At 32.4% G+C, this 25,415-nt stretch overlaps 1 protein-coding gene and 1 non-coding gene across 2 annotated transcripts in view; one reads left to right on the top strand and one right to left on the bottom strand.

Annotated features, from left to right (window-relative positions):
• Positions 1-13,866, bottom strand: part of LOC126773616 (matrix metalloproteinase-2-like) — a 152,816-nt gene extending 138,950 nt beyond the window's left edge. The window contains exons 1-2 of the mRNA XM_050494600.1: positions 13,491-13,866; positions 9,805-10,578 (exon numbers count right to left, since the gene is read on the bottom strand). Coding sequence (XP_050350557.1) covers positions 9,805-10,278 — 474 coding nt within the window. The 5' untranslated portion in view covers positions 10,279-10,578; positions 13,491-13,866. The remainder of the gene's footprint in view (positions 1-9,804; positions 10,579-13,490) is intronic.
• Positions 3,301-3,373, top strand: Trnak-cuu (transfer RNA lysine (anticodon CUU)). Its single transcript has one exon. It is a non-coding gene; the product is annotated as a tRNA-Lys (tRNA).
• Positions 13,867-25,415: the final 11,549 nt, after the last annotated feature.

Genomic DNA, 25,415 nt, shown 5'->3' with positions numbered 1-25,415 from the left:
TTATATTTTGGTGCTATTCCGAATATATTTTAAGATCGTTTGAGTTTTAAGTTTATTATAATTTGTGGAGAGCCTCTTGATTAACTTCAATAATTTTGAAAATCTTTTAAAATTTTGTATGTAATTTTAATGTCATATATATTTTATTACTTAAGTATATATTTACAACGGGTTAAAAAACGTAATCTCAAAAATTAATAATTAAATGCATCAACAATTAACTTGACTACTCAATTCACATGAAACACATATTATTTTCCTCTAAAAATTACATATTTAATGAATTTGTAATAATTGCAATAGCAACTAAAGTCGTGTTTGTAATGTTTTCATGTCTGCCAGTTCTATATATATCCTTCAAGACGGGGTTTCCGGTTCGAGGATGCCGCTCAAAGCCCACTGCATCGTGTGCATTATAAATAAAAATTATCTGGCACAAGTGTGAACTTCCTCATAAAATTGCATTGCTATGTTTATGATCATGACATTGATCAATATGAGACACTGTAAATCACATGATTTTTATTCTTGATATTGTGAATATAGTCATAATATTTAAAGTGAAAAAAAAACCTTTTTATGGTCAGCACGTAAATAGCTAACTAGTATTATTAAAAAATATAATAAAAATACAGTACACGCAGATATTATATTCGTTTAAGCAATCGTAACTTAAGTAAAGAAGACTTTTACAACTTTTGAAGTCTATCAATTTTATTGAAGTACTGAGATAAATTGACAAAATACTTAGCAGACAATTTCAATACATAACTTTTTTTATTATTATGAAACCTACACGCACGTTCTCGTCACCTCGTCATCTAATAAAAAGATAAATACGGATATAACTTATGGATAAAAATATGCTTTAAATACCATTTTAAGCGTATAATATTACACCTTTTAAAATATATATACATTTCTCTAATTGAAAATCAACTAAATTACAACTAATAATCATTATTGGTTATAAGAAAAACAAAACTAATATTCTATAACCATCTACAGACCATCACTCTAACGATAAGTCGAATAAGGGACATTCAATACTAGATTTGTAATACCTCACTCACAAATTACAAACTTGTTTCATAGTTTCTCATCACATATGCAACGCTATGGCATACCGATTGTCTTAGTACGACCAATAAGGTTGAGGTCCTTATAAGATTTTAATTATGCGGAGGTTAAGTTAAAAAAGATTCTGTTTACATAACCAATCAAACTTGAGTAATGTAAATCTAATTTCGTCACGAAAGACGTTCTTCCCTATATTATAAAATACGAATTTAACAATTAGCTGATAAAACACTAATTACCAACATTTGTGTCGGGTCCTAAAGTTTTACTTAAGTCGCAATCAATATTACTTTCTGCACAGACATATGTAGGTATGTATGACACACTACTAACGATTGAAACTAATTTAACTTCGATACACATATGATGTCAAGGGTTGAATATTATATTTTACCCCATAAATAAAAATTCAAGGAACCGTATAATATTTTTTATCGCTGTCTGCGATCTTCAGGCGACTAACCCGTGATAATTACGAAATGTATTTGGGTCAGTTTATATTCGATGAAATATGAAACGTTTGTGGGTTACTTCAAAGAAAACGTATTAATTTCGTACAATTGATAAAATGTTTTATTATCATAAGGAAAATAATACTATTTACTAATATCCGTTGTTCGAAAATGATTCAATAAATGAGTATTTAGTATTTTTGTTGCATACAAAGTGCAATGTATTGTAATTGTAAGTACTACTGTATATAATACATGTTATCGGTGTTGGGTCTTTGTGCAGGTCTACTGGTGGTAGGGCTTTGTGCAAGCTCGTCTGGGTAGGTACCACCCACTCATCAGATATTCTACCGCAAAACAGCAACTTGATATTGTTGTGTTCCGGTTTGAAGGGTGAGTGAGCCAGTGTAATTACAGGCACAAGGGACATAAAACCTTAGTTCCCAAGGTTGGTGGCGCATTGGATATGTAAGCGATGGTTGACATTTCTTACAATGCCAATGTCTAAGAGCGTTGGTGACCACTTACCATCAGGTGGCCCATATGCTCGTCCGCCTTCCTATTCTATAAAAAAAAAAAAAGGTCAGCCTGGGTAGAAACCTATAGCTACATTATATAATAAGCAATAAAAAGTATTGATGTATTCCGGTTTCAAAGACGAGTGAGCCAGAGTGAGGCACAAGAGACAACGTATTAAGAATGGTTTAAATACTTCTTGTAGTACCAGTATTTAAGGACGAAGCGAAGGTGACTTACCATTAAGGGGTCTGTCTATCCATTTTGTCAAAATGAAATGTTTGATTGAAAATGATATCTGTAAAAACTCTTTTTAGCATGGTATGTATATTTGAAATGATTTCCATAAAATTTCGACGATATTGAAAATAAGTTGACAATGAATGAATTGAAAACGTATAAACTGGCAATTTTCGAATGCAAATTCTAATTATGAACAATAAACGATCGTAACGTATATAATGCAGATTGAGTAAATTTAAGAGCATAGCGTATAATTTGCTCAGCGGATATGAAGTGCGGTAGAGATATAATTACTCCAAATCCATTGATTTTACGATCTATATAAATTGTATTGTTCATGAATTATATAATTTGTAAAATCCATAGAATTATTATTTAATATTCAGAGGTGAAAATCGACAATTCAGGTACTTTTGCTTAGTATCACTACATACTACAGTCCTACTAAAGTGTGTCTGTCTGAACGCGATAAACTCATGAAATCAAAAATACGAAAACCGGTTCCGTAGTTTACTAAACGAATTTTCATATCGTCTTCACCATAGGACGAAATGATTCGAGTTTAGGTGTAAGGTGAATTTAGGTGTAAGATTGTGTAAATATTATTTAACAGACAGGCTTATACGTGGACAAAGTCGCGTTCGGAAGCTAGTAGAACATTAAATGAAGTAAATTGATCCTCAATGCTTACAAAGTTTCTTTAAAATATATAACATTTCGCTTAAGAAATTGTTCTATATTGAGGACACATTAAAATTACATTATTGTATGAATCTAAATCAATTATCTAAAATGCAACTAAATGTATGCTGGAAATATAAATGTTAGCGTTGATATTGTATTAGCGATGCAAATTGAGGTCAATGACGTTGAGTTACTACTACTAAATGTAGTAGACATTTGCAATTTTTTTATGTAATATAAACTTGTGATGATTAATAAAATAACAAGTATTTTAAATTATTATCTGTACAGTAATATAATATACTATTTCATCATTTCTGTATAAGCCCGGCTAGCTCAGTCGGTAGAGCATGAGACTCTTAATCTCAGGGTCGTGGGTTCGAGCCCCACGTTGGGCGAAATTTTATTTTATTTTTTCTACCCAAAATAACGAAGTATTCAATCAAGTCTCAAGAGACCTCTAAACTATGATTTATTCAAATTTGTTCAGAACATCACAACTTTTTACATTGAAATTGTTAAACTACTCTGAAGTTAGGAAATTTTATATGATTTCCTTTCTGATGCTTTTGATGTTGCTGACTTCAACTTTAGTAGAATATTTAAACAAAATTACTTTAAATTTTATTAGTAATAAGAGTAAATTCGTTTAAACATAATTATATTTATTACAAAACATTTACTTTCATATGATTTGAAACAAAATCAAATTTTAAATCTAGAAAAACAGGCTAAGGCTTTCCAATATTTAATTCATTAATTTAGTAATCTTAGCTAACGAAGCGAACATTGCCAATACAAACTATATGTACACTGACTACACTATAAGTATATAAATATCTCAGACTCTAATTACACGCCCATTCACACTTGTTGCTCAACTGATAGCATCTTACGTAATTCGCTTATCGCAACGAAATAGTTAAGTACTTCTCGTAAATGTTGAATAATAAATATAGTTACAAGTTTACAACAAGCGGTTGTGTTCCCAACTATACTAACGTCTTCGTTGTACATTAAAGTTTCATTGTTTACAATCGTCAGGTTTAAAATTAATGTATATATTTACTTAGTATATTTGAGGAAAAATATATTTACCTAAAGCTTAATACGGACCCTTATATGATTTCTGTGGTATGTTTGCAGACAGCAGAAATAGTTTATTTATATTTGTTTCGTTTTTTGAATCGTATTAAATCTACAATAACAAAAGCTGCGATTATTTTCTGCGATTATAGTCACCCCATGTATTCGAATTTGCTAGAGACCTTATTGGTTCTAATCGTTGGGTATAAATTACTCCATGTATTTACTCAGGGTAAAATATACTTGAGCAATCAATAAGGCAGTATACAATCCGTATAATACTTTCTGCGAGATGTTTGTGGACAGCAGATATACACAATTTTATTTTTTTTAATTTAAAAAAAATAAATAAATACGGTCGCAATTATTTTAAAAAATAAAGGTTATATGTTGCCTTATAACACTTTTATTATTTATATGTATATACATATTTAATATTTAACAAACAACTTTCAAATGTATAATACAAATCTTTGGATTTATTTTTCGGGAGTTCCAAAAATAATAATAATTGTACCTGTCATATCAACTGTTTTACCTACATATGTACGAACTATATTCTACTACTGTACTATTCGGTTTATATTGTTATGGTTTCAACTTCATTTTTATTAATATATGTTTGTGTGAATGTTGAAGAAAGAAAATACAGGCAAACCTTTTTTAGCTATTTTTAAAGAAAATGCTTTGTTATATTCAAACGTAAAAACTATTTAAGTAAAAGCTATATTTAAAGCTGTTTACACATGTAACGTTTGAACGCCATCTAAAAACCCATGCACTCCACAAAAGATTTCACCGTTCAAGCTCAGTTACATACATTTCTGTGAAAGAAGTAGTGTGAGTTTCGGGACAATAAGTGCAGAGTTCATAGAAATTGCCCCTTTTAAAAATCTCTTTTATACTTCAAAAAAGGTTTTATAAATATGTGCTTTGTACTTTTGTATTTAAAGTTCAATGTAAGCAAGCTATGCAGGTAAATTTGACAGTTCGAGAATCGAGTCATTAAACGCGTAGTATAGAGTGGTAAGAGTACGCGGTTAACAACGCTAGTTTCTGCGACAGGATGGTCAATTAATTTTCAACTACTATAAATTGGGGACGAAAGTGATTTCAATTAGTGCCATTGCCTTAACTAAAATGTCGATGGTTTGCGGTTGAATTAAAGCGTAACCGCTGAATTCTGCAATTGTTTAAGGACTTTTGTAATGTAATAAAATAACCAGTTATTGTGAAATCATAAATCAAATATAGTTAAAGGTGTGTAATCGTGTTATTATTCGACATAATTGCTTAATAAAATTAATTTAGTAATACTGATTCTTTAAAATATCACTAACCTTTCAGCTTCTGAAACGCTGATCAAAATCACATTCAATAATTTGACTTTAATCTAATCATAATCATTGGTTGGCGGCAGACGATGACGTAATAGGCGACCAATGAACATTTAATATTTAGTCGGATTAGTTAACAAACTTTACTCATCATTTCAGAAAGTAGCTTTAAATATTGTAGTAGGCATCTACTTATATCTATTTGTTCTAATTAAAAAATACATTTGTCGTGCATGAAACAGACATTAAGTGGTCTTTCAAAGAGTGGCGCGATATGGTTGACAATGCAGAACAGTCTGATGCAAAGGTAAAAAGCATACATGATTAGAAGAGAATAAACTGTAGATTCCACGTAATAAGGGCTACAGGTACGGTAACTGTCTAGTAAGACAAAGTGTGCACTTGAAGCTAACGATCCAGACGAACCTTTGTTTGCAGCACGGCAAATGTCACTAGCACGGACGTTGCATAGGCAGGAAACCTGTCGTGTCCGCGGATAGGCCTCGACTGTACAAGAACAGCATTTGTATGAGCAGTGAAGTATGGAATAGCTTTTTAATCTTGTTCGTATTTTAAATATATAAAAAGTAACGGTATTGTCGTATAAAAGTCGCCGACGACAAGACTCCATTCAATTCTGAAAAGATTCCAACGAAATTGGAATCTTTAATGAGAATAATATTGCCCACGCTACATACTAAATAAATATAAATGAAAAACCAGTACGCTCAGCCCCAGACATGATCTGAACACTGATTTGGCTATCTTCTCTTTGTATCTACACAATCTCAAGTCACGTGATAAATGCAAAATTTTCTTATAATAGGCGATGGTGTTAATAACAGTGTCGAGTATATTTTTGTCCCTATGGCGTGTATTTTCACTAGTTGAGCGCAAAATATTCTACAAGAACTTAATATAAATATGTAACCAACCACTTTGAGAAGTTCCATTGACTTTTGTGTTTTATTTTAATGAGAAAGGTTAGGTTAGCAAATATAAGATCTATTACAATGGTACGACTAACGATTTGTTGTTATTACCACTTGTTACTATTCGAAGCACTCGGAAAATGAATAAAAGAAACGGAAAAAAATTAGTTCAACCAAGACATTGTTATTGCGTTGTTCAAAGGTTTAATCAACAAAAACTGCCCAGTACCAATCAGTACCTAATATTACAGCAATTGTGTGGGTACTTTATAAATACCACCACCTGATCCAATAACATATATCTCTGTGGTCCCTCGCGCTCCATTCGATCAGTATTGATTCGATCGTTATTGCTATTAAGCCCATTAAGATTTTTCCCATTTAACTGAATTGCTAACCTTTTATAAATTTTACATTTACCATGGGTTTCACTTTCATATATGTATTTTAAAAATGAATATTAACCCATATATATATATATGGGTATATATATATATATATATGATATAACATAGAGAGAATAGATATCTCGAGTTTATTAATCAGACGAAAACAACTCTTCGAGGAAAATTATGCCATTTTGTTTCATCGGCAAGTTGTAGTGCCGAGTATTATAAAATATTGCTTTGTTGAGAATTAGAGTTGTTTCGTGTCAATTCTACTATCTATAATCAGGTAAACAAGTGAATCCAGCTTGATTCATTACCCATTCGGGCTTTGACTTATAATTTAAATTATTCGTCTTCTATCAATGTTGTAGACACTTATAGATAAAAAAGCTTAATATTGGTAATGTCGTTTTCAGTTCATTTATTTATATTTTTATTAGTTTTTTTTTTCTTTCTAAGATTGTTGAAGTTTTTTGTTCTAAGATTTACATAGTTCCAATATTTGTTAAGTTTACTTTTAATGTCTTTTCTGTTTTGATTTTTGCAATATAATTCGTCTGTAATGTGTGTAGATGCAAACAAACAAAAAATCGATCAGAACAAATGATTTTATTATTCCCCTTTAAAACAGTGAGGTGTGCCGTTGATTATACACTTTCTGTTAAGAAGTTTAAAAAACATTATTTATATTTTAATTTTGTTGACCTATTCAAAGAAATAAATGTTTCTATTAGCTCCGATAAAAATGCGATCCTATTTGTTCAAAGCACTTTGATAACGGAAGATTAGTGGGAATATAAAAGAATCGACGTTTTTCGTAAGTGTGTCCCCAACCCTGAATAATTCTCGTGCCGGCAAAGTACCCACTTGTACATACTAAAAAAGTGGCACGTTTGGTTTTAAATGTAATTTATAGCACTTGCGGCAAAACAAAGATATTTTATTGAATTTTCTGATGAAAACATTATTTAATACACGTTTTGAATAATGATATAGTTTTATTATTTTAGTACTTATAAATGTATCACAGCACCACACACGACTTTAATAGGCAAGCAAAAATCAAAAACGTTCATATAACAGCAATGGAATAACGCAACGCGATGGTCTACTTATCATTCATACAGCTACATAAGTTTAGAACAAACTCGACCTAGTTGTACAGGAAGCTGCTAACCATCGCGATCGTACCGTGTTTAAACTGTAATTAAATTTAGTTTAACTTTGATTTAGCTCATTTTGTTTTTTTTTTTTTGTAACGGTACATCCCATATAATCTTTTACAGAAATATAACAAATGATTGCTTTTGATAACTTGCAGATGCTTTGAAAATTGCTTTATTTTGAAAATATTAAATACTAAGATGCATCAAGCGAAAATAATTCGATGGATTAATAAAATTGAACATTTAAGCTTAATATCTTATTTCTTTAGATGACTTTCTGGCACGGAATCACTTATTTTTCAGCTTGTGATAAGAGTAGATAGTTGTGACAATAAGAGCTCAAAGGCAGGTTAGAACCTGGGACTTTTACATTGGTAGATAGCCTGTAAGCCGTTGAACTACTGAAGCTCTAATACAACATAGCATGGGTAACCATATGAGATATGAAATCGGAGTTTTAGCAGCTCCTTATAAATTAAGTAAGGTTCATTATATCGCGTAAAAACTAATAAATAAAAGTTAATGCAATTGATTAGTCCAATTATTATCTCACACATATAATATATTATATTATATGTGTGTGAATTCCAATCAATATACATATAAAATGTTTACTATAATATGTTTACTATAATTGGATATTTCTTGGAAAACCTTTTATTCTAATATAGTTTAGGTTATTATTTACTATTGTCTGCGGGCGCTGCAGCAGATGTTGCATAGGGAGATGTTTTCTTTCACATTAATAAATTAAATTAAATTCCCTTTTAAATTTTACTCATTTTGTATTTTTGGAAAAAATATAGATAAGAGAATTACAAAGTATCAAAAACGACATAGATAACAATTTATCACTTCCATTTTAAATTCGCCGGATTTTTCATTTCTAGCTGTCCCCGTAATAAATGGACGTGTCTTCCCGGCCATGGAGTGTTAGAGGACGATGGAACCTCCCACTCGTCACTTAGCCCATTTATCTCGCGAACGGTCCATCCGTCTGTCACTGTCAGTAATCTAATACGACACGCTAGCTTTTTGTCCCCATAATAGTGGCACTCAGAAGTAAGCCTTGGAAATGGCCGTTAATTCGTCAATATAAAGAAGCCTTTTTAAAGGATACGTTCAACATTCCAGAGATAAAAGAACAGTGAATCTACGCAGGAAATTGGACGCTTATTCATACCCGAATATAGCCACAATCAGAGTTCTAGTCGCGTGCATCTAAAAACATGCTATTACTACATAGCCGCTGATAACTCTAATGCCGGTTCATTAACGCAGCGTGATGGAATAAGCTCCCAAAGTTATCCTTTAGATAGCGTTGCCCAGTAGCACATTTATAAGCTGCGGCTAATTTTTCTTTAAATATTTATTTATCATTTTACTGTTCCTACTGGAGTCAAGCAAAACTGGAGTCTAGCTTTGTTCACATTAATACAGTATAGTAATAGTAAAATATAAATACATCGAAGTGTTGGATACCAGTAGCTATTTTAGTTATATAAGTTTATATAACTAAAATTCGTGTTATTAAAATGAGTAGAAAAAGGAATACCTGTTTAGGATGTTTATTCTGTTTCCTAAACATATTTATCATCCTCACATCGTCTCATCAAAAGCACTTCTTTTGAGAGAAACATCTGCGGTTATATCAATAGATGCATTCCCATTTCTTTTTGGTATAACAGATAAGGATGCAGATAAGCAGACAATGGAAGCATAATGTATGCATTCAGTTTCCGGCAAGGGCCAGACGAGACAATTCGTTCAGTCCTCAGAACACATTGTATACCACTTTGTATGCATGTCATAACCCTGCTGTTTCAACATGTTCTATTTTAAAAAAATAAAAATCTCTAAAATTAGACTGAATTGTTTGAATTTTCATAATCAAATCCAAGAATCTTTAAAGCACTTACCGCATTTTTTTCAATGTGTGTAGTTCGTCCTGTGCGAGATCTCGCCGGCGCGGCTGCACTCGTCGCCAGTAACATGAACACGAGTCCTATCACGGCAACCACTCGCACGTGCACACCCATTGTCCTCCCGAAGGCATCCGTACACTCCTCCGTCTCCCGCACACATTTAAATTTCAAATCGGCGGCTCGCCTTGCACCACCATATCCGTCGAACCGTACCCTCTGTCTAATCGATCCTTTTCCGTATTCGTCTTCGTTCTTATGCAATCCATACTCGATTAAGGAACACCGTGTTTCGATTTGGCATCCGTATTCACTCTTACATTTTACACTACTAACTAAATCAGTCGAATCGTTTACCTCTATATGCTTGGAATGATTTTCACTCGAAAATTTTGTATCGATACGTAAATGTGATTTTTGCATTTTCGTTTTCGTGTCGTTTCCCCATGCTAATTCTTTAGTGACCCCCATGTTTACCAATTTACTTAGTGCTTATTATTTGTTGGTTTTTAGGTTTTCAACTGTGCTACATTACTCCGGATTAAAACAAGGTCAATGATCATTTCAGTTTGCCAGCAGTGCCAGCGATATAGAGCTGTGCGCTCATCCAGTGCTACAGCGCAGAGCACTTTATCGACAAGTTTCCTGATACCGTGTTCCAGATTAATTTCTCTGTGGACGGGATGCTGTGTTATCAAGCAACGTGGGTGGCGTGACTGTTTGTTTTACACTTATAATATTCTTGTATGCACAAGATATCGAAGCGATTTTCTGCAACAAAGACAACCTATGATAAATTAAATCTGATAACAAATGAAAACAAAGGTAGTGACTGTTTTCAAGTATGTTAGTTATATGAAAGCTCGTGGCTTACTTTCTTATAAGTTAAGTCTTTAATTGAGTAATAATAATCTTTATCTGAATATACCGAACAAGATGACCATTGAATAATAAAAATATTATGGAACAGAACAAGATAGTTGTCCATTGATAAGATGTCTATATAAACAAAGTCAGTACGATAACGCTTGAAGGACATCGTCACATAAATCTTCATTTGTAATGTCCTACAATGATATATTTAAAATGCATGATGGCAACATTGCAATAAATAATATATTAATGATTAAGACTAATTCAATAATAATTTCCTTCTTTAATACCGAATGATATATATTACATTATAAATAACAAAACGCTATTAAAATTTAATTAACATAACTAAATATTTTATAGGGACATTTTGTCAAATAATTTTAAAATTATTAACCATCCAATCTTCACATCATATTTTATAACACATCCTATATGAGATGATCTTTCCAAAAGACTAACTAGAATCATAGCATGTTATTCCAAAAAATAAGGAATTTCGCGATGTCATCGTAGTTGTTTAAGTTGAAAAATTCTATATTACGATGGTTAATTTAATATATTATAACTTATTAGAATTTTTTTTAAATGAATTTATCAGTAATATATTTTATCTATACTTTTTATTACACGGGTTTTTATACTTTATATTTTTTAATTATATGTTTTGCCGCTACGAAAGAATGAAATAATCCACTTTCATAACATTGTCAATGCTATTCGTGCTATGCGTTATAAATAAAAGCCATCAAAATAATAAGAAAATATTCAGGAATATATTTCAATAACACGTTTTAAATTGCAATTTGCCTGTGCGGTTTCCGTAACCAATAAACACGGAAAATAACAACCGGTACAATGATTAATCTAGATCCCTTCAAAGATAATCTAAGTAAAACCGGGATAAATACAAGTTGACAAACCCTTGATTGGCAAAACTACTGTTGATTCCACTTATTTCTAAATGCTTGCAATTCCGACGTCGCCTTGAGATACCTTTTATCTAACTCATATCAAAACTTATTATAGATATAAATCATCATATTGCAACTGGTTATTTTTATTGAAAATGTGGGTATTTCTTTATAATTATCCAATAATATCACAGTTTTTCAAAATATTGTTAATCCTTTTATGGATATAATTTAAACTAGTTACAACGATTGCTTTCTGTAAATTAACATTTTTAATATACATAACTATTATTTCAGGAAATATAACGATGTCTCCGTAGTGTCTACTCCGCCAATCTTTAAGGAAAATAACTAGGTCTGTGCACAAATTCAAGTGAAATAAATCGCGACCACTAGGTACTTATATTTAATGAGAACGACTCGAGTAATTGTTGGTTTTGAGGTGATAGTACTGTTACGTCGGTAATACCTCAACTCTTATTATTCTACAATTATTTCAATTAATAAATATGTCTGACTAATAAATACAAACAATGCTGTTTCTTATGTGTTATCTTATGCTTTTAGTTTACCAGTAAGTATATAAAATATAAACGGCCGGACATTATACAAATACAAAATAACACATTTTACATTTTGGATCGGATTTTGGACCGGATCGAAGTGTAGATTTTACCAAGTAGAACCCCCTAGGAACCCGGTAATTACTTTTATTGGTTTTTAAGTTAACTATGTAATGTTTATAATTATTTAAATATAAGAACTTAAATGCTAATAATATTGACAATTTAATATTGGACATGTCACTAGTATCACAAAAAACCCGTTACTTAAGTTCTCTAACACCCAATTGTGTCAATCCTCTCAATTAATTACGGTTATATTATTTTATTGGGCCTATTGATTTTTATTTGCTCAGCAGAACGTTAAGAGAATGTCATTTCCTACTTACATAAATCACAATTCAAGTAACGACGACTGTCTACATATAAATTGGCGCCTCTAGTCTTTTTTATTTTATGATATTTTATGGCCTTTATTGCTATAATTTGTACGTCAAACAGAAATAGGCATTAATGACTATTTGATTCATGACGTTATGGTATCAATATCTACCAACCCGCGTCGGAGCAGCGTGGTAGAATCAGCTTCAAATATTCTCTTCAAAAGGAGAGGAGACCTTAGCTCAGCAATGGGATACTTACTTTACTTCTGTGTACTGTATCAATGTAATTATCTTAGAGAATACGTACAAAGTGATAATATTCAAACAATAATAAAAAATATGTAAAATGTATACATTTTATATTATATAAAATAACATATATATTATATAAAAAAACAGTGTCATTGAAACATTTTGATACATTCATCGGTTTGCGCACTTTGAATAATGTCCTATTAAAAAAAAAAAGTTTTTCTGTATAGTTACTGTTAAGTTAATTAAAAAATCTAACGAGAATGATAAACTTTCAGAAAAAGCACTTATAATATTTGCTTATCGTAATATTATTTTATCCATTAAAGCAAATGGTTTTCTTAAGCAAGAACAGTTGAATTGTAAGACGTCTGTTGAGTTGTAGGATGTCGAAATAAGCTAAAATAAATGTAGGAGTTCCAGTCGACGGATCATGCTTGGCACAAGTTGAAAGCAAGTATGAGCCAAGTGAAACTATTTATAAACTAACCCCGACTCAATTAAAGCTTCAGAATATGTTGAAATAATCTTCTATCTATAAACACTAATAAAAATGATGTATGTAGTTTTATATATAATAATGTATCCTATATTTAACGGTTTATTTTACAGACAAATATTACATTACATATTAAAATTAAAAAATAAACGAGGGTAGCAATAAAAGTTCAACGCTCAAAACAAAATAGAACACTTACGTTTTCTTAATTCGCTCTACAAATTTGCCGCAAAGAAAACCACGAAAACAAAACAACTCCCCCTATGCGAAGCGCTTCCTTTCGCTTTCATTCGACAGAGACAACAAACATCCACACCGCTACACTGAAAGCACTGCTCTACAAAACTTTACACTGAATATTGAAGTATAATTCGGTAATTAAATGTATTACCTAGTTTTTATAGAAGACAAACCCGTAAGTATAAATAGGCCACACATAAAATCGTATTTAAAATAGAGGTATAAACTTTATTTCTTTTAAAAATCACGGACTTATTGACGATCGCATTCAGTCGGAATATTTCGTGAGCAATAAAAGTGTCCATGAGCAAAGTGCTCGGCACGCGTTCGCCGCGACCACGCGCGAGTCGGTACTAAACTTCGAATCGTGAACTTCGGGTGAACGGAACGTAGTGCATGCGCCTTCGCTCGCGTTGTAGTGAACATGCACATGTGTGTGTGGCGCTTTGTGGATTATTATTGTCGACACAATGAAGTGTGTACAATAAAGGGCAATTTCGTCTGATTATTTCTTTCGGTTTAGCGTTGCGCCTTTGTTTAATGCCTGAAGCTTCTGTATGGTCTTTGTGTGCAACTAAATTAGGGGGAAACTTATTTATCGGTAATTTGGTTCGAACAAATGCAATTAGTACGGCACACCGTGAAAAATAAAATCTTAGCAATGTATGAAATTAGTTTTTTTATTTTATTAATGAATTCATTCAACAAAATATTTCGTCTTTGACTAAGTAAACATGTTATTTATGAAAATTGAAGTGACTTTATCGAGTTCCCTGGAGCAGTGTCTAGACATCAAGCAGCGTTGGAGCTTACAACTAATCTTCTCACACAGTTTTAGTAAAACTAAGCTGCATAATATCAGACAAAATTTATATTCATCTAGACAGTTTTAAAGCTGTTTCATAATACAACACTTAATTATGTGGAAATTGTATGTTTTATTTTGTATAAACGTGATATTTGTCTACTAAATCAAAAAATGACGATTAAACTTCGGCTAGTATATAATATTAAATTTTTTCAATGCAAATACATAAATGCCTAAAAACGACATCAATTGCTTTATAATAATATATTAGTTTTTATAAAAAATAAATTATAATGCAAGTATACTACTAGAGAGATAATTAATAATTATTATAAGATCATAATTACCTATATGTTAAGTTTCATTTGTTTACTTTTTTTCAGAGTTCATACAAAATTAATAATCCGATTAATATGGAATTTTCACATTACTTACTTCTAGGAAGGACATATAATGCAACTGCGAAAGAGATATCGTTATAGAGGACAAAATTATTATCTGTCTTGACGTTTCCGAGTAAACTATCTGCTCAACCTATAAGGGGTAAAAACTAAAAAATTTGTTTGTAAGTAGTAACTTTTCTGTAGACATTTTGGAGACCTCTTGTAGATCTCTAAATTGTCTACAGAAAAGTAACTTGTAGAAAAAAACAATTTAAAACATAATTTGTTAATTATAATTTTTTCTATAAATAAAAGTTGAAATAGCTTATGAAGTAGCAAAGACATTTAAATAAGCCCATGAGAAAAACAAGATATGTGGCATATAGTAAGATGGATAAGCACAATACGGGCACATAAATCGTTTTGATTGATACTAATTTTATTATGTTATTTGTTATATTACATCAATATTTCAAGTAGTGTCATGAGGTAAAACCTTAATCTCAACACTTTAGATTTTTGTTAAAATTTGAGGATCAATGATGTATTTTTTACTGGTGGTAGGGCTTTGTGCAAGCTCGTCTGGGTAGGTACCACCCACTCATCAGATATTCTACCGCAAAACAGCAATACTTGATATTGTTGTGTTCCGGTTTGAAGGGTGAGTGAGCCAGTGTAATTACAGGCACAAGGGACATAAAATCTTAGTTCCCAAGGTTGGTGGCGCATTGGATATGTAAGCGATGGTTGACATTTCTTACAATGCCAATGTCTAAGAGCGTTGGTGACCACTTACCATCAGGTGGCCCATATGCTCGTCCGCCTTCCTTTTCTATAAAAAAAAAAAAAAAAAATTCAAAATTGTCATCAAAATTGATGGCCACCTGTCAAATTATCTTTTAAAATGAAGTCCTTTGTCGTTAAAGGAATTCTGTGTGAACTGCAAGTGGTTTTATTTACAATGGAAGACGAAACTCTAATATTGAACTCTTCGACATCCCAAAGGATGTTCTGTATGTCCTATACAGAATAAAAAACATTCTGTATTTAAATACCTAGTAAGTTTTTTTTTATAGAATAGGAAGGCGGACGAGCATATGGGCCACCTGATGGTAAGTGGTCACCAAACGCCCTTAGACATTGGCATTGTAAGAAATGTTAACCATCGCTTACATCACCAATGCGCCACCAACCTTGGGAACTAAGATGTTATGTCCCTTGTGTCTGTAATTACACTGGCTCACTCACCCTTTAAACCGGAACACAACAATACCAAGTACTGCTGTTTTGCGGTAGAATATCTGATGAGTGGGTGGTACCTACCCAGACGAGCTTGCACAAAGCTCTACCACCAGTATTATTAGGAAGCATTTATTTAGCTAGATATACTTCGAAGTTAATTGCAAAGATAAAAATATGACACTGAATGAGTACAGCGCTAACGGAATCAACTGGAAATGTCCTTATTTATCACAGATCTTACATGCCGTTAAGACTTACGAACGTGAATAAACATCCGATTTTGGTATTTGCCATTTACGTAAATAGCTATGATTAAACGTTATTGTTCAACGAGGCCTACCTGTTCTCCAAACACAGTAATGTATGTGAAGCTACCGCATTTGCTTGTATTTAGATTCTAGAAATTGACAATTATTTTTATAATCACAACTGAATTATCTTACAATGTTAACTTTATCTATAAATACAATTAGGTATGTGAATTCTTATTTCGAACCGTTTGTTTGACAGTAAGTATTGTAATTTGCATAAATGAAAACTTTTCTATGTTTATAGATAGAAATGTTTCCAAATAATTTTGGTTGAAAGTAACAATTTTTTTTTCTACAATATTTGGTCGAGGAAGAATATATAAAAAGGCCAGTTGGCGGCGTATTTTGAAAGTCTTGATAAATAAAATTATACAAAAAATGGAATTATAACATATATAAATATTTATGTGCATTGGCTTAGTATAACAATATTATAAAATGTTAGTGGGTGCCTTTATCCAAACACACACAAAGTAAAGTAAGATTTTGTTTTGATCATGTGAACCATACCACCATATAATTGAATTCTGACATATGGTGTTTTTTTTATTTTTTCATAAAAAAAATATTATAAAAGTGAATTTACGCTGAAAGAAGCGGGCGGTTAGCAGTTAGCTATAATTAATCAAGTATTTTTAACGAGCTTGTATTCATCCTCCGTCTAAATAAATTAAGAAAAAAAAATATGAATAGATCCAACTCAGTTAAAGTTTATATTAAATATTCGTCTCTGATTCAAATTCAAATTGTTTTTTGATGCCTTTGCTGTTGGCACACTTGGTCCTCGGAATATTACCTAGTCCTAAAATATCCAGATCCGCACTAATAGCGTAGTTTCAATAAATATAAATATATTAATCATACCACACAATTGAAGTTTGAAATCGTGCATTAAGTTATATTAATATATAATTAAATCTTAGTCGATGATTTTATTATTTATTGTACATCCTATAAAGTAGTCCAACTTAAAAACCAAACTTATTTTATGAGTTCTTGGAGGGGTATGTATTGAAGTCATACAAGTATTTACACTTAAAATTAAAACCAATAAATATTTCAAACGCATATTTTTAATTGTTCATTTAAGTATATATTGTAAGTCATCTTCTGCATTTCTGAAGTACGTTGTAGTGTTTGTATTGATATAATTAGTTAATTAATCATAAAGTCAAAATTCAAATTTATATATTAATATTGGTAATAATGGTATTCTGATCATGATTCTCATATCGCAATTCCTCGGGCGAGCGCCGTTCCACTCTGCATTATAATTTCAAACCGCACAGCTGATTAAATTATATCCCAGCTGGTAATAGTAATTAGCAATAGAAATATATTTATTAATGACAAAATATTGCTATGGATTTGTTCAAAGATGCAGTGGATATTGATGTACAGATTTTTGTGAAAGTGAAGTGAAAAATATATTCACTGCAATACGGGCACAAATGTAAAGGACTTAATTGTCTTCTTTAGGTAAAAAAACAGCTACCTGTGCAGACTTTGACTTTTCTATGTTTTATCATAATATTTTATTCATAATGCGACAATCAAATATTTTTAAATTTATAAAATCAGCATCGATGCAAGCGATGTATCAGTCGGCACTGTACTTACTTTAGTGTCAAATCATCTTACGCGCGCTTTTTCGTGCGTTTATAAAAAAAAATATATCTAAAACTACTGTTCTAGATTTTGTAAAAATGTAAGCTAATATAAGCATAGTAAAGATGTAAGCAGTAATTTTTATTTACAGCAAACACTATGATGATTTTAACACTGCCGCGTTGGTCTAGTGGCTTGATGTAAGGCCGCAGACTCGGAAGTCTTGGGTTCGATTCCCAGGTCGGGCCAATAAAAAGTTATTGGGTTTTTCTCTCAGAAAATTCTCAGTAGTAGCTCGGAGTATGGAAGTTGGAAGTGTTTTCACTCGGAACTCACTCGTGCCTCGGAAAGCATGTAAAGCCGTTGCGCACACACTCGTGCACTATAATATCTCCTGTGTAGTTGGCTAATCTTTCTTAAGATTAACCGCCGTGGCCGAAATCGGTCTGGAGAGGACATGATGATTTTAGGTATTTTATTGAAAAAAATACTGTTTAACTCAAGTAATTACGAAAATAATTTACGAGAAACCTACTTCATACAAAAATATACTTTATAGCTTATGTAAATATCTCAGGATATATGAACATTTCACAAGAAATATGCCTCAAACACGTCTCAATTATCTATAAACGTATAAGTAGCACTCAATTATTTTAATACTAAAGTACCAATTTAGGTTTTTTAATAAAAAAACATACGGTAAGCAATATTTTATATGAAACAAAGATATAATATTATTTGTTTAAGCCATAAAGCGATTATTTCTCATTGTTCATAATAACGACGTCACGATGGCTATAGCTGTGCTGGTGCTGCTCCTCAGGCATGTACTTTCATGGACTTCCTCGCCTTATATGTAACAATTTCATGTTGTTTATTGCGACTATCCATGTGGAACTAAGTGTGGAAATAAGATTAGTTAATAACGCTTAGTCTGCATGCATGATGCACGATAGTAGTACATATGTATTATGTATAACTGATACTTTTATTACAGGTCCCTTTATTTCCTATTATTATGTTATTAAAAATATATATGCCCGAGAAAGACATACATTATATACAATATGAAACGTTTGGGTATTGAACATGATAGTAACAGTTATTTCGAAGTATATTTATTATAAATAATATATAGTATAAATAAATTAAATATCGCACCTGGTTTCGAGAGATACCATTGACCAACCCATCCATTAATTTCCGTGTCGAGGTACCACAGACGAAAACTGAATAACACAAATCACACAAATGTAAATCTTACGACATTAATGCGTCAAATAATCTCATATCAGTTACCCACTGATAATTTATTTTTAATAATCATATAATTTTTATTTTGTATAATTTGTAATGAGTAATTAATTAAGTTTTGGGAAAATCAACAAAACCATGTCTCGATAAGGTATAAAACATTTTTCCGTGTTTTCCTGTTACGACCTACGTCAATTTAATTATCCTCCACGCGAATAAGGATGAAATTGAGCATTACACTGACGCTCGCCCTGCTTTCATTAAGTTTGTAAACTATTCTCGTTATACTTATGTCACATACGCGGCGCAAGCGACTAAATAGGAATATAAACAATTTTATATTCTGTTACAATTAATTTTAAGTGTTGCAATCGTAGTATTTATTCTCCTTTTTTTAAACGTCATTAAAAGCAATTCAGTATAGACCGAAGTGAAGCTTCCTGCGTCGAAAATATTATATATAATGTTGCACGAATTTCACTTTGAAAATTTATTCTCATGGTGCCCAAAGAAACGACGCTTAAAAAAGTACTAGTATATATAATATTTCTATTCTAGTATATATAATAAAAAGTATATGAATAATTCTAGATATGTTAATGATAAATGTAATAAATAATTATAATCGCTATCCGCTATATCAACGTCGCAACGTTTATAATATTTGTGTTTCTGCGACGTCGGTGAGTAACACGGGAACACACCAAAACGCAACCTCAGTCATTTCCGAGTACTTGACCTACTGGACGACTACCGTTACAAACGTTTGATGACTAAGTGACAGGTCAATAGTTTTGCGTGTTCTTGAATGCGAGAAATTAATTTATTAACATTTTTTTTGCTAACCATACGTCTTTTATATGACGTATATTCGATGTGTCAACTTACTTTTGAATCGCTTGAAACAGAATATTGATCGTTTTTATTAATAATTTGAAAGAGTAAATGATTGAGTGGCGTCTTGTTTTTGAACAGACTGCACGATAATTGTTCCAATAGTGAACGAAATATACTTAAGTATTATCGTTGATGTATAAATCCAAAAGCTTCAAATATCTTATTTAATAACTGCTTACACTTGCGATAAATTTAGATTATTTACACGCCTATTTCATATATTTTGAAATATTTATTGACATTTATTATTACTGCATTGCTCTTAGAGTTGCAGTAATAATAAAAAGCAGTTGCCATTAAGATATAACCTGCCTTCATAAGTTTAGTATCAAACGCATTATAAATATACAATTACTAGGATTGGTAGTTCTTTCGATTACCACAACTGTTTTTTATAGTGTATATGTATATGCGACTCAATATAAATTGTTTTTTCGGTATTCATACAATCATATCGTTAAATACAAAGAGTTTTGATAGAAAATTATTTTAATTTAGATCAACCTGGATTGTTTGAAATATATTAAAACATAATCAGCCAATTTTTTAACGATGACAGGAATAAAATTCAATCAATGATTTTTAGGATCAATCTGTTTACACAGACGTTTTTTTGGCTATAATGACGGTTTTATTTAATTAAGCACAATATTTATCAGTGTGATGTTTATAATGCTGTATTTAAAGTTACTCAGATCTTTAAAATAACTTTCAAGGTTTATAACTAATCTGTCGTTCCGAGAAATAATTCCAGAGCAAAAAATAGTCTGTATAGCACTGGATTGGATGTCTTGATAAATGATCCACGCTTGGAATTAAATGAATCAACAAGGATATTTGGCCCTGTTTTGACCTTTAAATGAACCGGCTTTTTAATACGAGTTACTTACCTAAAATGCAAGTATTAATCATAATACAATAATTACATTCAAAAACAATTTACTATTACCAAATATAGACCGTAACAAATATCAGTAAGTTTCAATAATTAAATAATTTATTGTTCATTCAATAAATAGAAAACTGTGTTACAAACTATGCAATGTTTAGTTTTTATCTTTATCTTTTTACATTCCTTTTTTTGCAGTCTCATCTACTAAAAAAGTTTGCCTAGTGCGTTGACGTTAATTGTGAATTGTATAGACTGCCGATTATTGTCACTAATCGGCGCTGTTTTCAGTACATACAAATCACTGTTACCGTCAACGCTATCGAAACACTAGAAAAAGGCGCACTTACACACAGTAAGCGGTTGTTTTAATTTGACATATATATTGCGTTGCAATCGTCTCAGTGATACTGAAAGCAGCGAAAATAATATAAAGTCAAAGAGGCTTATAACGAAAATATAATAGATTAAAATATCTAATTGCTTTGTTAGGCTAGGATATATAGGTCGCTGATAATGAGGTCGCGGGTTTGAATGTCAAATGAGACCAATTCAACTTCTGAGAGACATAATTTCTGAGTCATAACAAGAGTTTGGCAGTGTTACACTTCCGTCCATCCTAAAGCACGTGTAATTGGTTCTTTGCCTGATCCTGTATTGTCTGATTGCGATCCCATCGGACCATGATTGTGAAGAACTAGACAGTTAACCTTGCGCACACGCTTGTAAATGCTGCAGAATTTTCTTACTACGGAATGAGAAATATTGAAAATGGCCGCCGTGGACGTAATCGGTCAAAAGCACATCATTAAAAATGCAAATATGTACAAAAATAAATGTTTTGTGTCATGCTACAATATAATATTAACAAAATTAATAATGTTTCTTTAGAAATGCTAACACGTGCATACAAACGCATGAATAGTTTATGCACATAATGACTAATTATGACAATAGTGACCTTACTAATAGGTTTTTATTTATACTTTGGACAAGTTTTACTTGAAAAAATATATTTTATAAGGCACCTTTTTGTGGTTTTACAAACCTTGGTTGAATAGATTAAGAAATCTGTTGGTGTCATTCCGTTGTTGTTTTTTGTTTCTTAAATGAACATTTCAAACAAAATGTATTCTAATTATATACAACAAACATAGTGAGATATAAAGAAGTATAAAGGCGTAATTAAAGTTCTTTTACAATAAAAAAGTTATAAATTTTATTTTATTTTGGTTTAATTTTTATTTTACATAATAAAACATAAGTATTTCTATCATTATGTTTGATATCCAAATAAATATAATATTTCAAGCTGATAGAGAATTCAATTTGTAATAATTAGTTTCGGGCTGTCAGACCGACGACCCGACCGACATCCTGCGTGATAATGACGCTACACAGACCTACAAACATATTATTACAATTAGATCAACTAATAAAATTGATAAGCTGTAATTGTTCTAAGAGTATATACTAAATTTAGTAATTGTTCAAAGACCTCCATATTAGGCTTATATAAAAAAATTATACATAGCGTTCTAAGTTAAGTCAAGATAAAATAAATGTAGCCTTCATCCTATTTCCTATTCAGATATTATTAAATAAATAATAATTCATAATAAATCGCTTAAATTTTGTTCGAAAAGATTAGCAAGGTATTACAAAAAACTATAAACATTAGCTATTATCTTTTATGTAACATACAATTTAAAAAAAATCCATTGTATATTATTTTTAAAATATGTATTTAATTTAAAAAACAGTATACAATAATGTTACGCTTTAAAAGTATTTGAAAACAAACGTTTTCAACAAGTCTATTTAATATTCTTTTTGTAATATCCGTTGTTCAATATCAGTATTTAAAAAAAATTATAATATCTAACATTATTCTTATAATTCAGTTATATTGCTAGTTATTCTTTAACAAAAAGAGGTGAATCATGTATAATAACAATCCATTTCAGTTATTCTCTATGAGGAATTACATTTGGGCATTTAGGTCAAATAAATATTAGCGTCTGTTTAAAAAGTAATGCGAAAATTATCCTTTTTACTAGTGCAACGCTGTACAGCCTGTTAATTAAAATTAATTAATGCGTTAATTCCAATGGAATATTTCAAGCTGAAGCGAAGAAATTACCCCGTCATGCGTCATTAAAATTACATATTGATGGAAATAATTACATATGCATATCACCCAATTGTATTATAAGTAATATGAGCCCGTCACAGAACTTAACTTGTGGTAGGGATTTGTGTACCGGTTGTAAGGCTTCGTGTACCGGTGGCTTAGTGGTCATCTAGTTAGGTAGTCGTCTGGTGGTCATCTAGTTAGGTGGTCGTAGGTGGCTTAGTGGTCATCTAGTTAGGCACTCGTCAGATATTTTCAACATTGAATGAGTCAATACAACTACAGGCACAAAGGACATAACATCTTAGTTGCCAAGGTTGGTGGCGCATTGGCGGTGTAAGCGATGGTTAGGTTATAAAAAAATGCTTTTTTTCCAATACCAATGTCTATGAGCGGCGGTGACCACTTACCATCAGGCGGCCCATTTGTACGTCCACCTACCTATTCTATAAAAAAAGTCCCGGCAAATTCGAAACATAGTAATCGCAATTGAGCCAATAAATAAATATCATCATCATTATCACTCTTTTCGCGTCCACTGCTGGACATAGGTCTCTCCAATGGCACGCCACTGAGCTCGATTTTCAGCTCTTAATCTCCAACCGCTACCAGCTTCCTTGTGTATATCGTCACTCCACCTAGCTGGAGGGCGTCCTACGCTACGTTTGCGAAGGCGTGGTCTCCACTCTAGAACGCGCCTACTCCAACGGTCGTCGGTTCTGCGACATATGTGTCCAGCCCACTGCCACTTCAGCTTACTAATCCTTTGGGCTATGTCAATAACCTTGATTCTCTGTCGGATCACCACATTTGGGATTCGATCCTTCAGAGAAACTCCAAGCATAGCCCTCTCCATAGCTCGCTGAGCGACCTTAAAATGGTGGACTAAACGCACTGTCAGTGTCCACGTCTCGGCTCCGTAGGTCATAACCAGTAAAACGCACTCGTTGAAGACTTTTGTCTTCAAGCATTGCGGTATTCGTGACGAAAAGACTTGACCGAGTTTTCTATACGCTACCTAGCCCAGCTGTACTCTTCTTCGTGCTTCCCCCTCGAAGTTGTTTCAACCCAACTGCAAAGTTTGCCCAAGGTACACATACTCCTGAACAACTTCGAGAGGAACTCCTATAAGAGATATTGGTTCCGGACTGACGTGTTCATTAAACATTATCTTGGTTTTCTCCAAGTTCATCCGGAGACCAATTCGAGCAGAAGAATCAGCCAGGCTGCTCAGCATATATTGCATTACCTGCACGGTTTCTGCCACGATGACAATATCGTCTGCAAATCTCAAGTGCGAAAGATACTCACCGTTTATGTTTATGCCCCGCCCTTCCCAGTGCAGCGTCTTGAACATATCCTCTAATGCATTAGTGAACAATTTCAGTGAAATGACATCCCCTTGTCTCACTCCTCGATGCAAGAGGATAGGGTCAGACTGCTGATTCTGTACTTTGATGGTCATAACAGCAGCATCATGCAGGCCTTTCAGCACTAGGATGTATCGCCAATCGATTTGGCACCGTTGTAAGGACTCCAGAACAGACCAGGTCTCAAAAGAGTCAAAAGCCTTCTCATAGTCGACAAATGTTAAGCACAGGGGCTGATTATACTTTTTGGTCTTCTGTATAATCTGCCGCACTGTGTAAATGTGGTTTATGGTTCCATACCCTCTTCGAAATTCGGCCTGTTCCGGGGGCTGAAACTCGTCAAGTTTACGCGCGAGACGATTCGTGATGACTTTAGAAAACAGCTTATAGACATGGCTCAAGAGGGAAATAGGTCTGTAATTCTTCAAAAAGGTACAAAACCTTTTTGAAGAACATTACGACAACACTCTTGCTCCATGCCTTTGGAGTTCTCCGCGAGAATATGACAGAATTAAATATTCGTTGGAGCTGCGCTAGTAAAGGTTTTCCAGCTGCTTTTAGTAGCTCCGTCGTAATTCCATCTTCCCCGGGGGCTTTTCCATTTTTAAGCTGCCCCAAAGCCATCACGATTTCGTCTTGGCTTACTTATGGCAACTCTTCTGTGAAGGAGGCTAAAGTGGCTCTAGGATCCCCAGGGTCGGGTTGAGGACGAGGCGCTACTGATGTATATAATTTACCGTAGAAGTCCTGAACTTCCTTAAGAATCTCGAGCTTAGAGGCGACGAGTTTTCCCTTTGAAGTGGTCAGCTTCGTCAGATGGCTTCGACCTAGTTGTTGAACAAAGACTTTCGACCCCCGATTTTGCTCAATCGCTTCTTTTATAGAGCGTGTATTGGAGTTTCGGAGCTCGCGTCTTACTAGCTTTGATATTTTTTTATTAAGATCTGACGAAGTGACTGTAGTGTTTTCACGTCGTTTTCGCATT

Source organism: Nymphalis io, chromosome 15, assembly GCF_905147045.1.
Source record: "Nymphalis io chromosome 15, ilAglIoxx1.1, whole genome shotgun sequence".
Lineage (NCBI taxonomy): Eukaryota > Metazoa > Arthropoda > Insecta > Lepidoptera > Nymphalidae > Nymphalis > Nymphalis io.
This window is presented reverse-complemented; position numbering and strand designations above follow the sequence as displayed.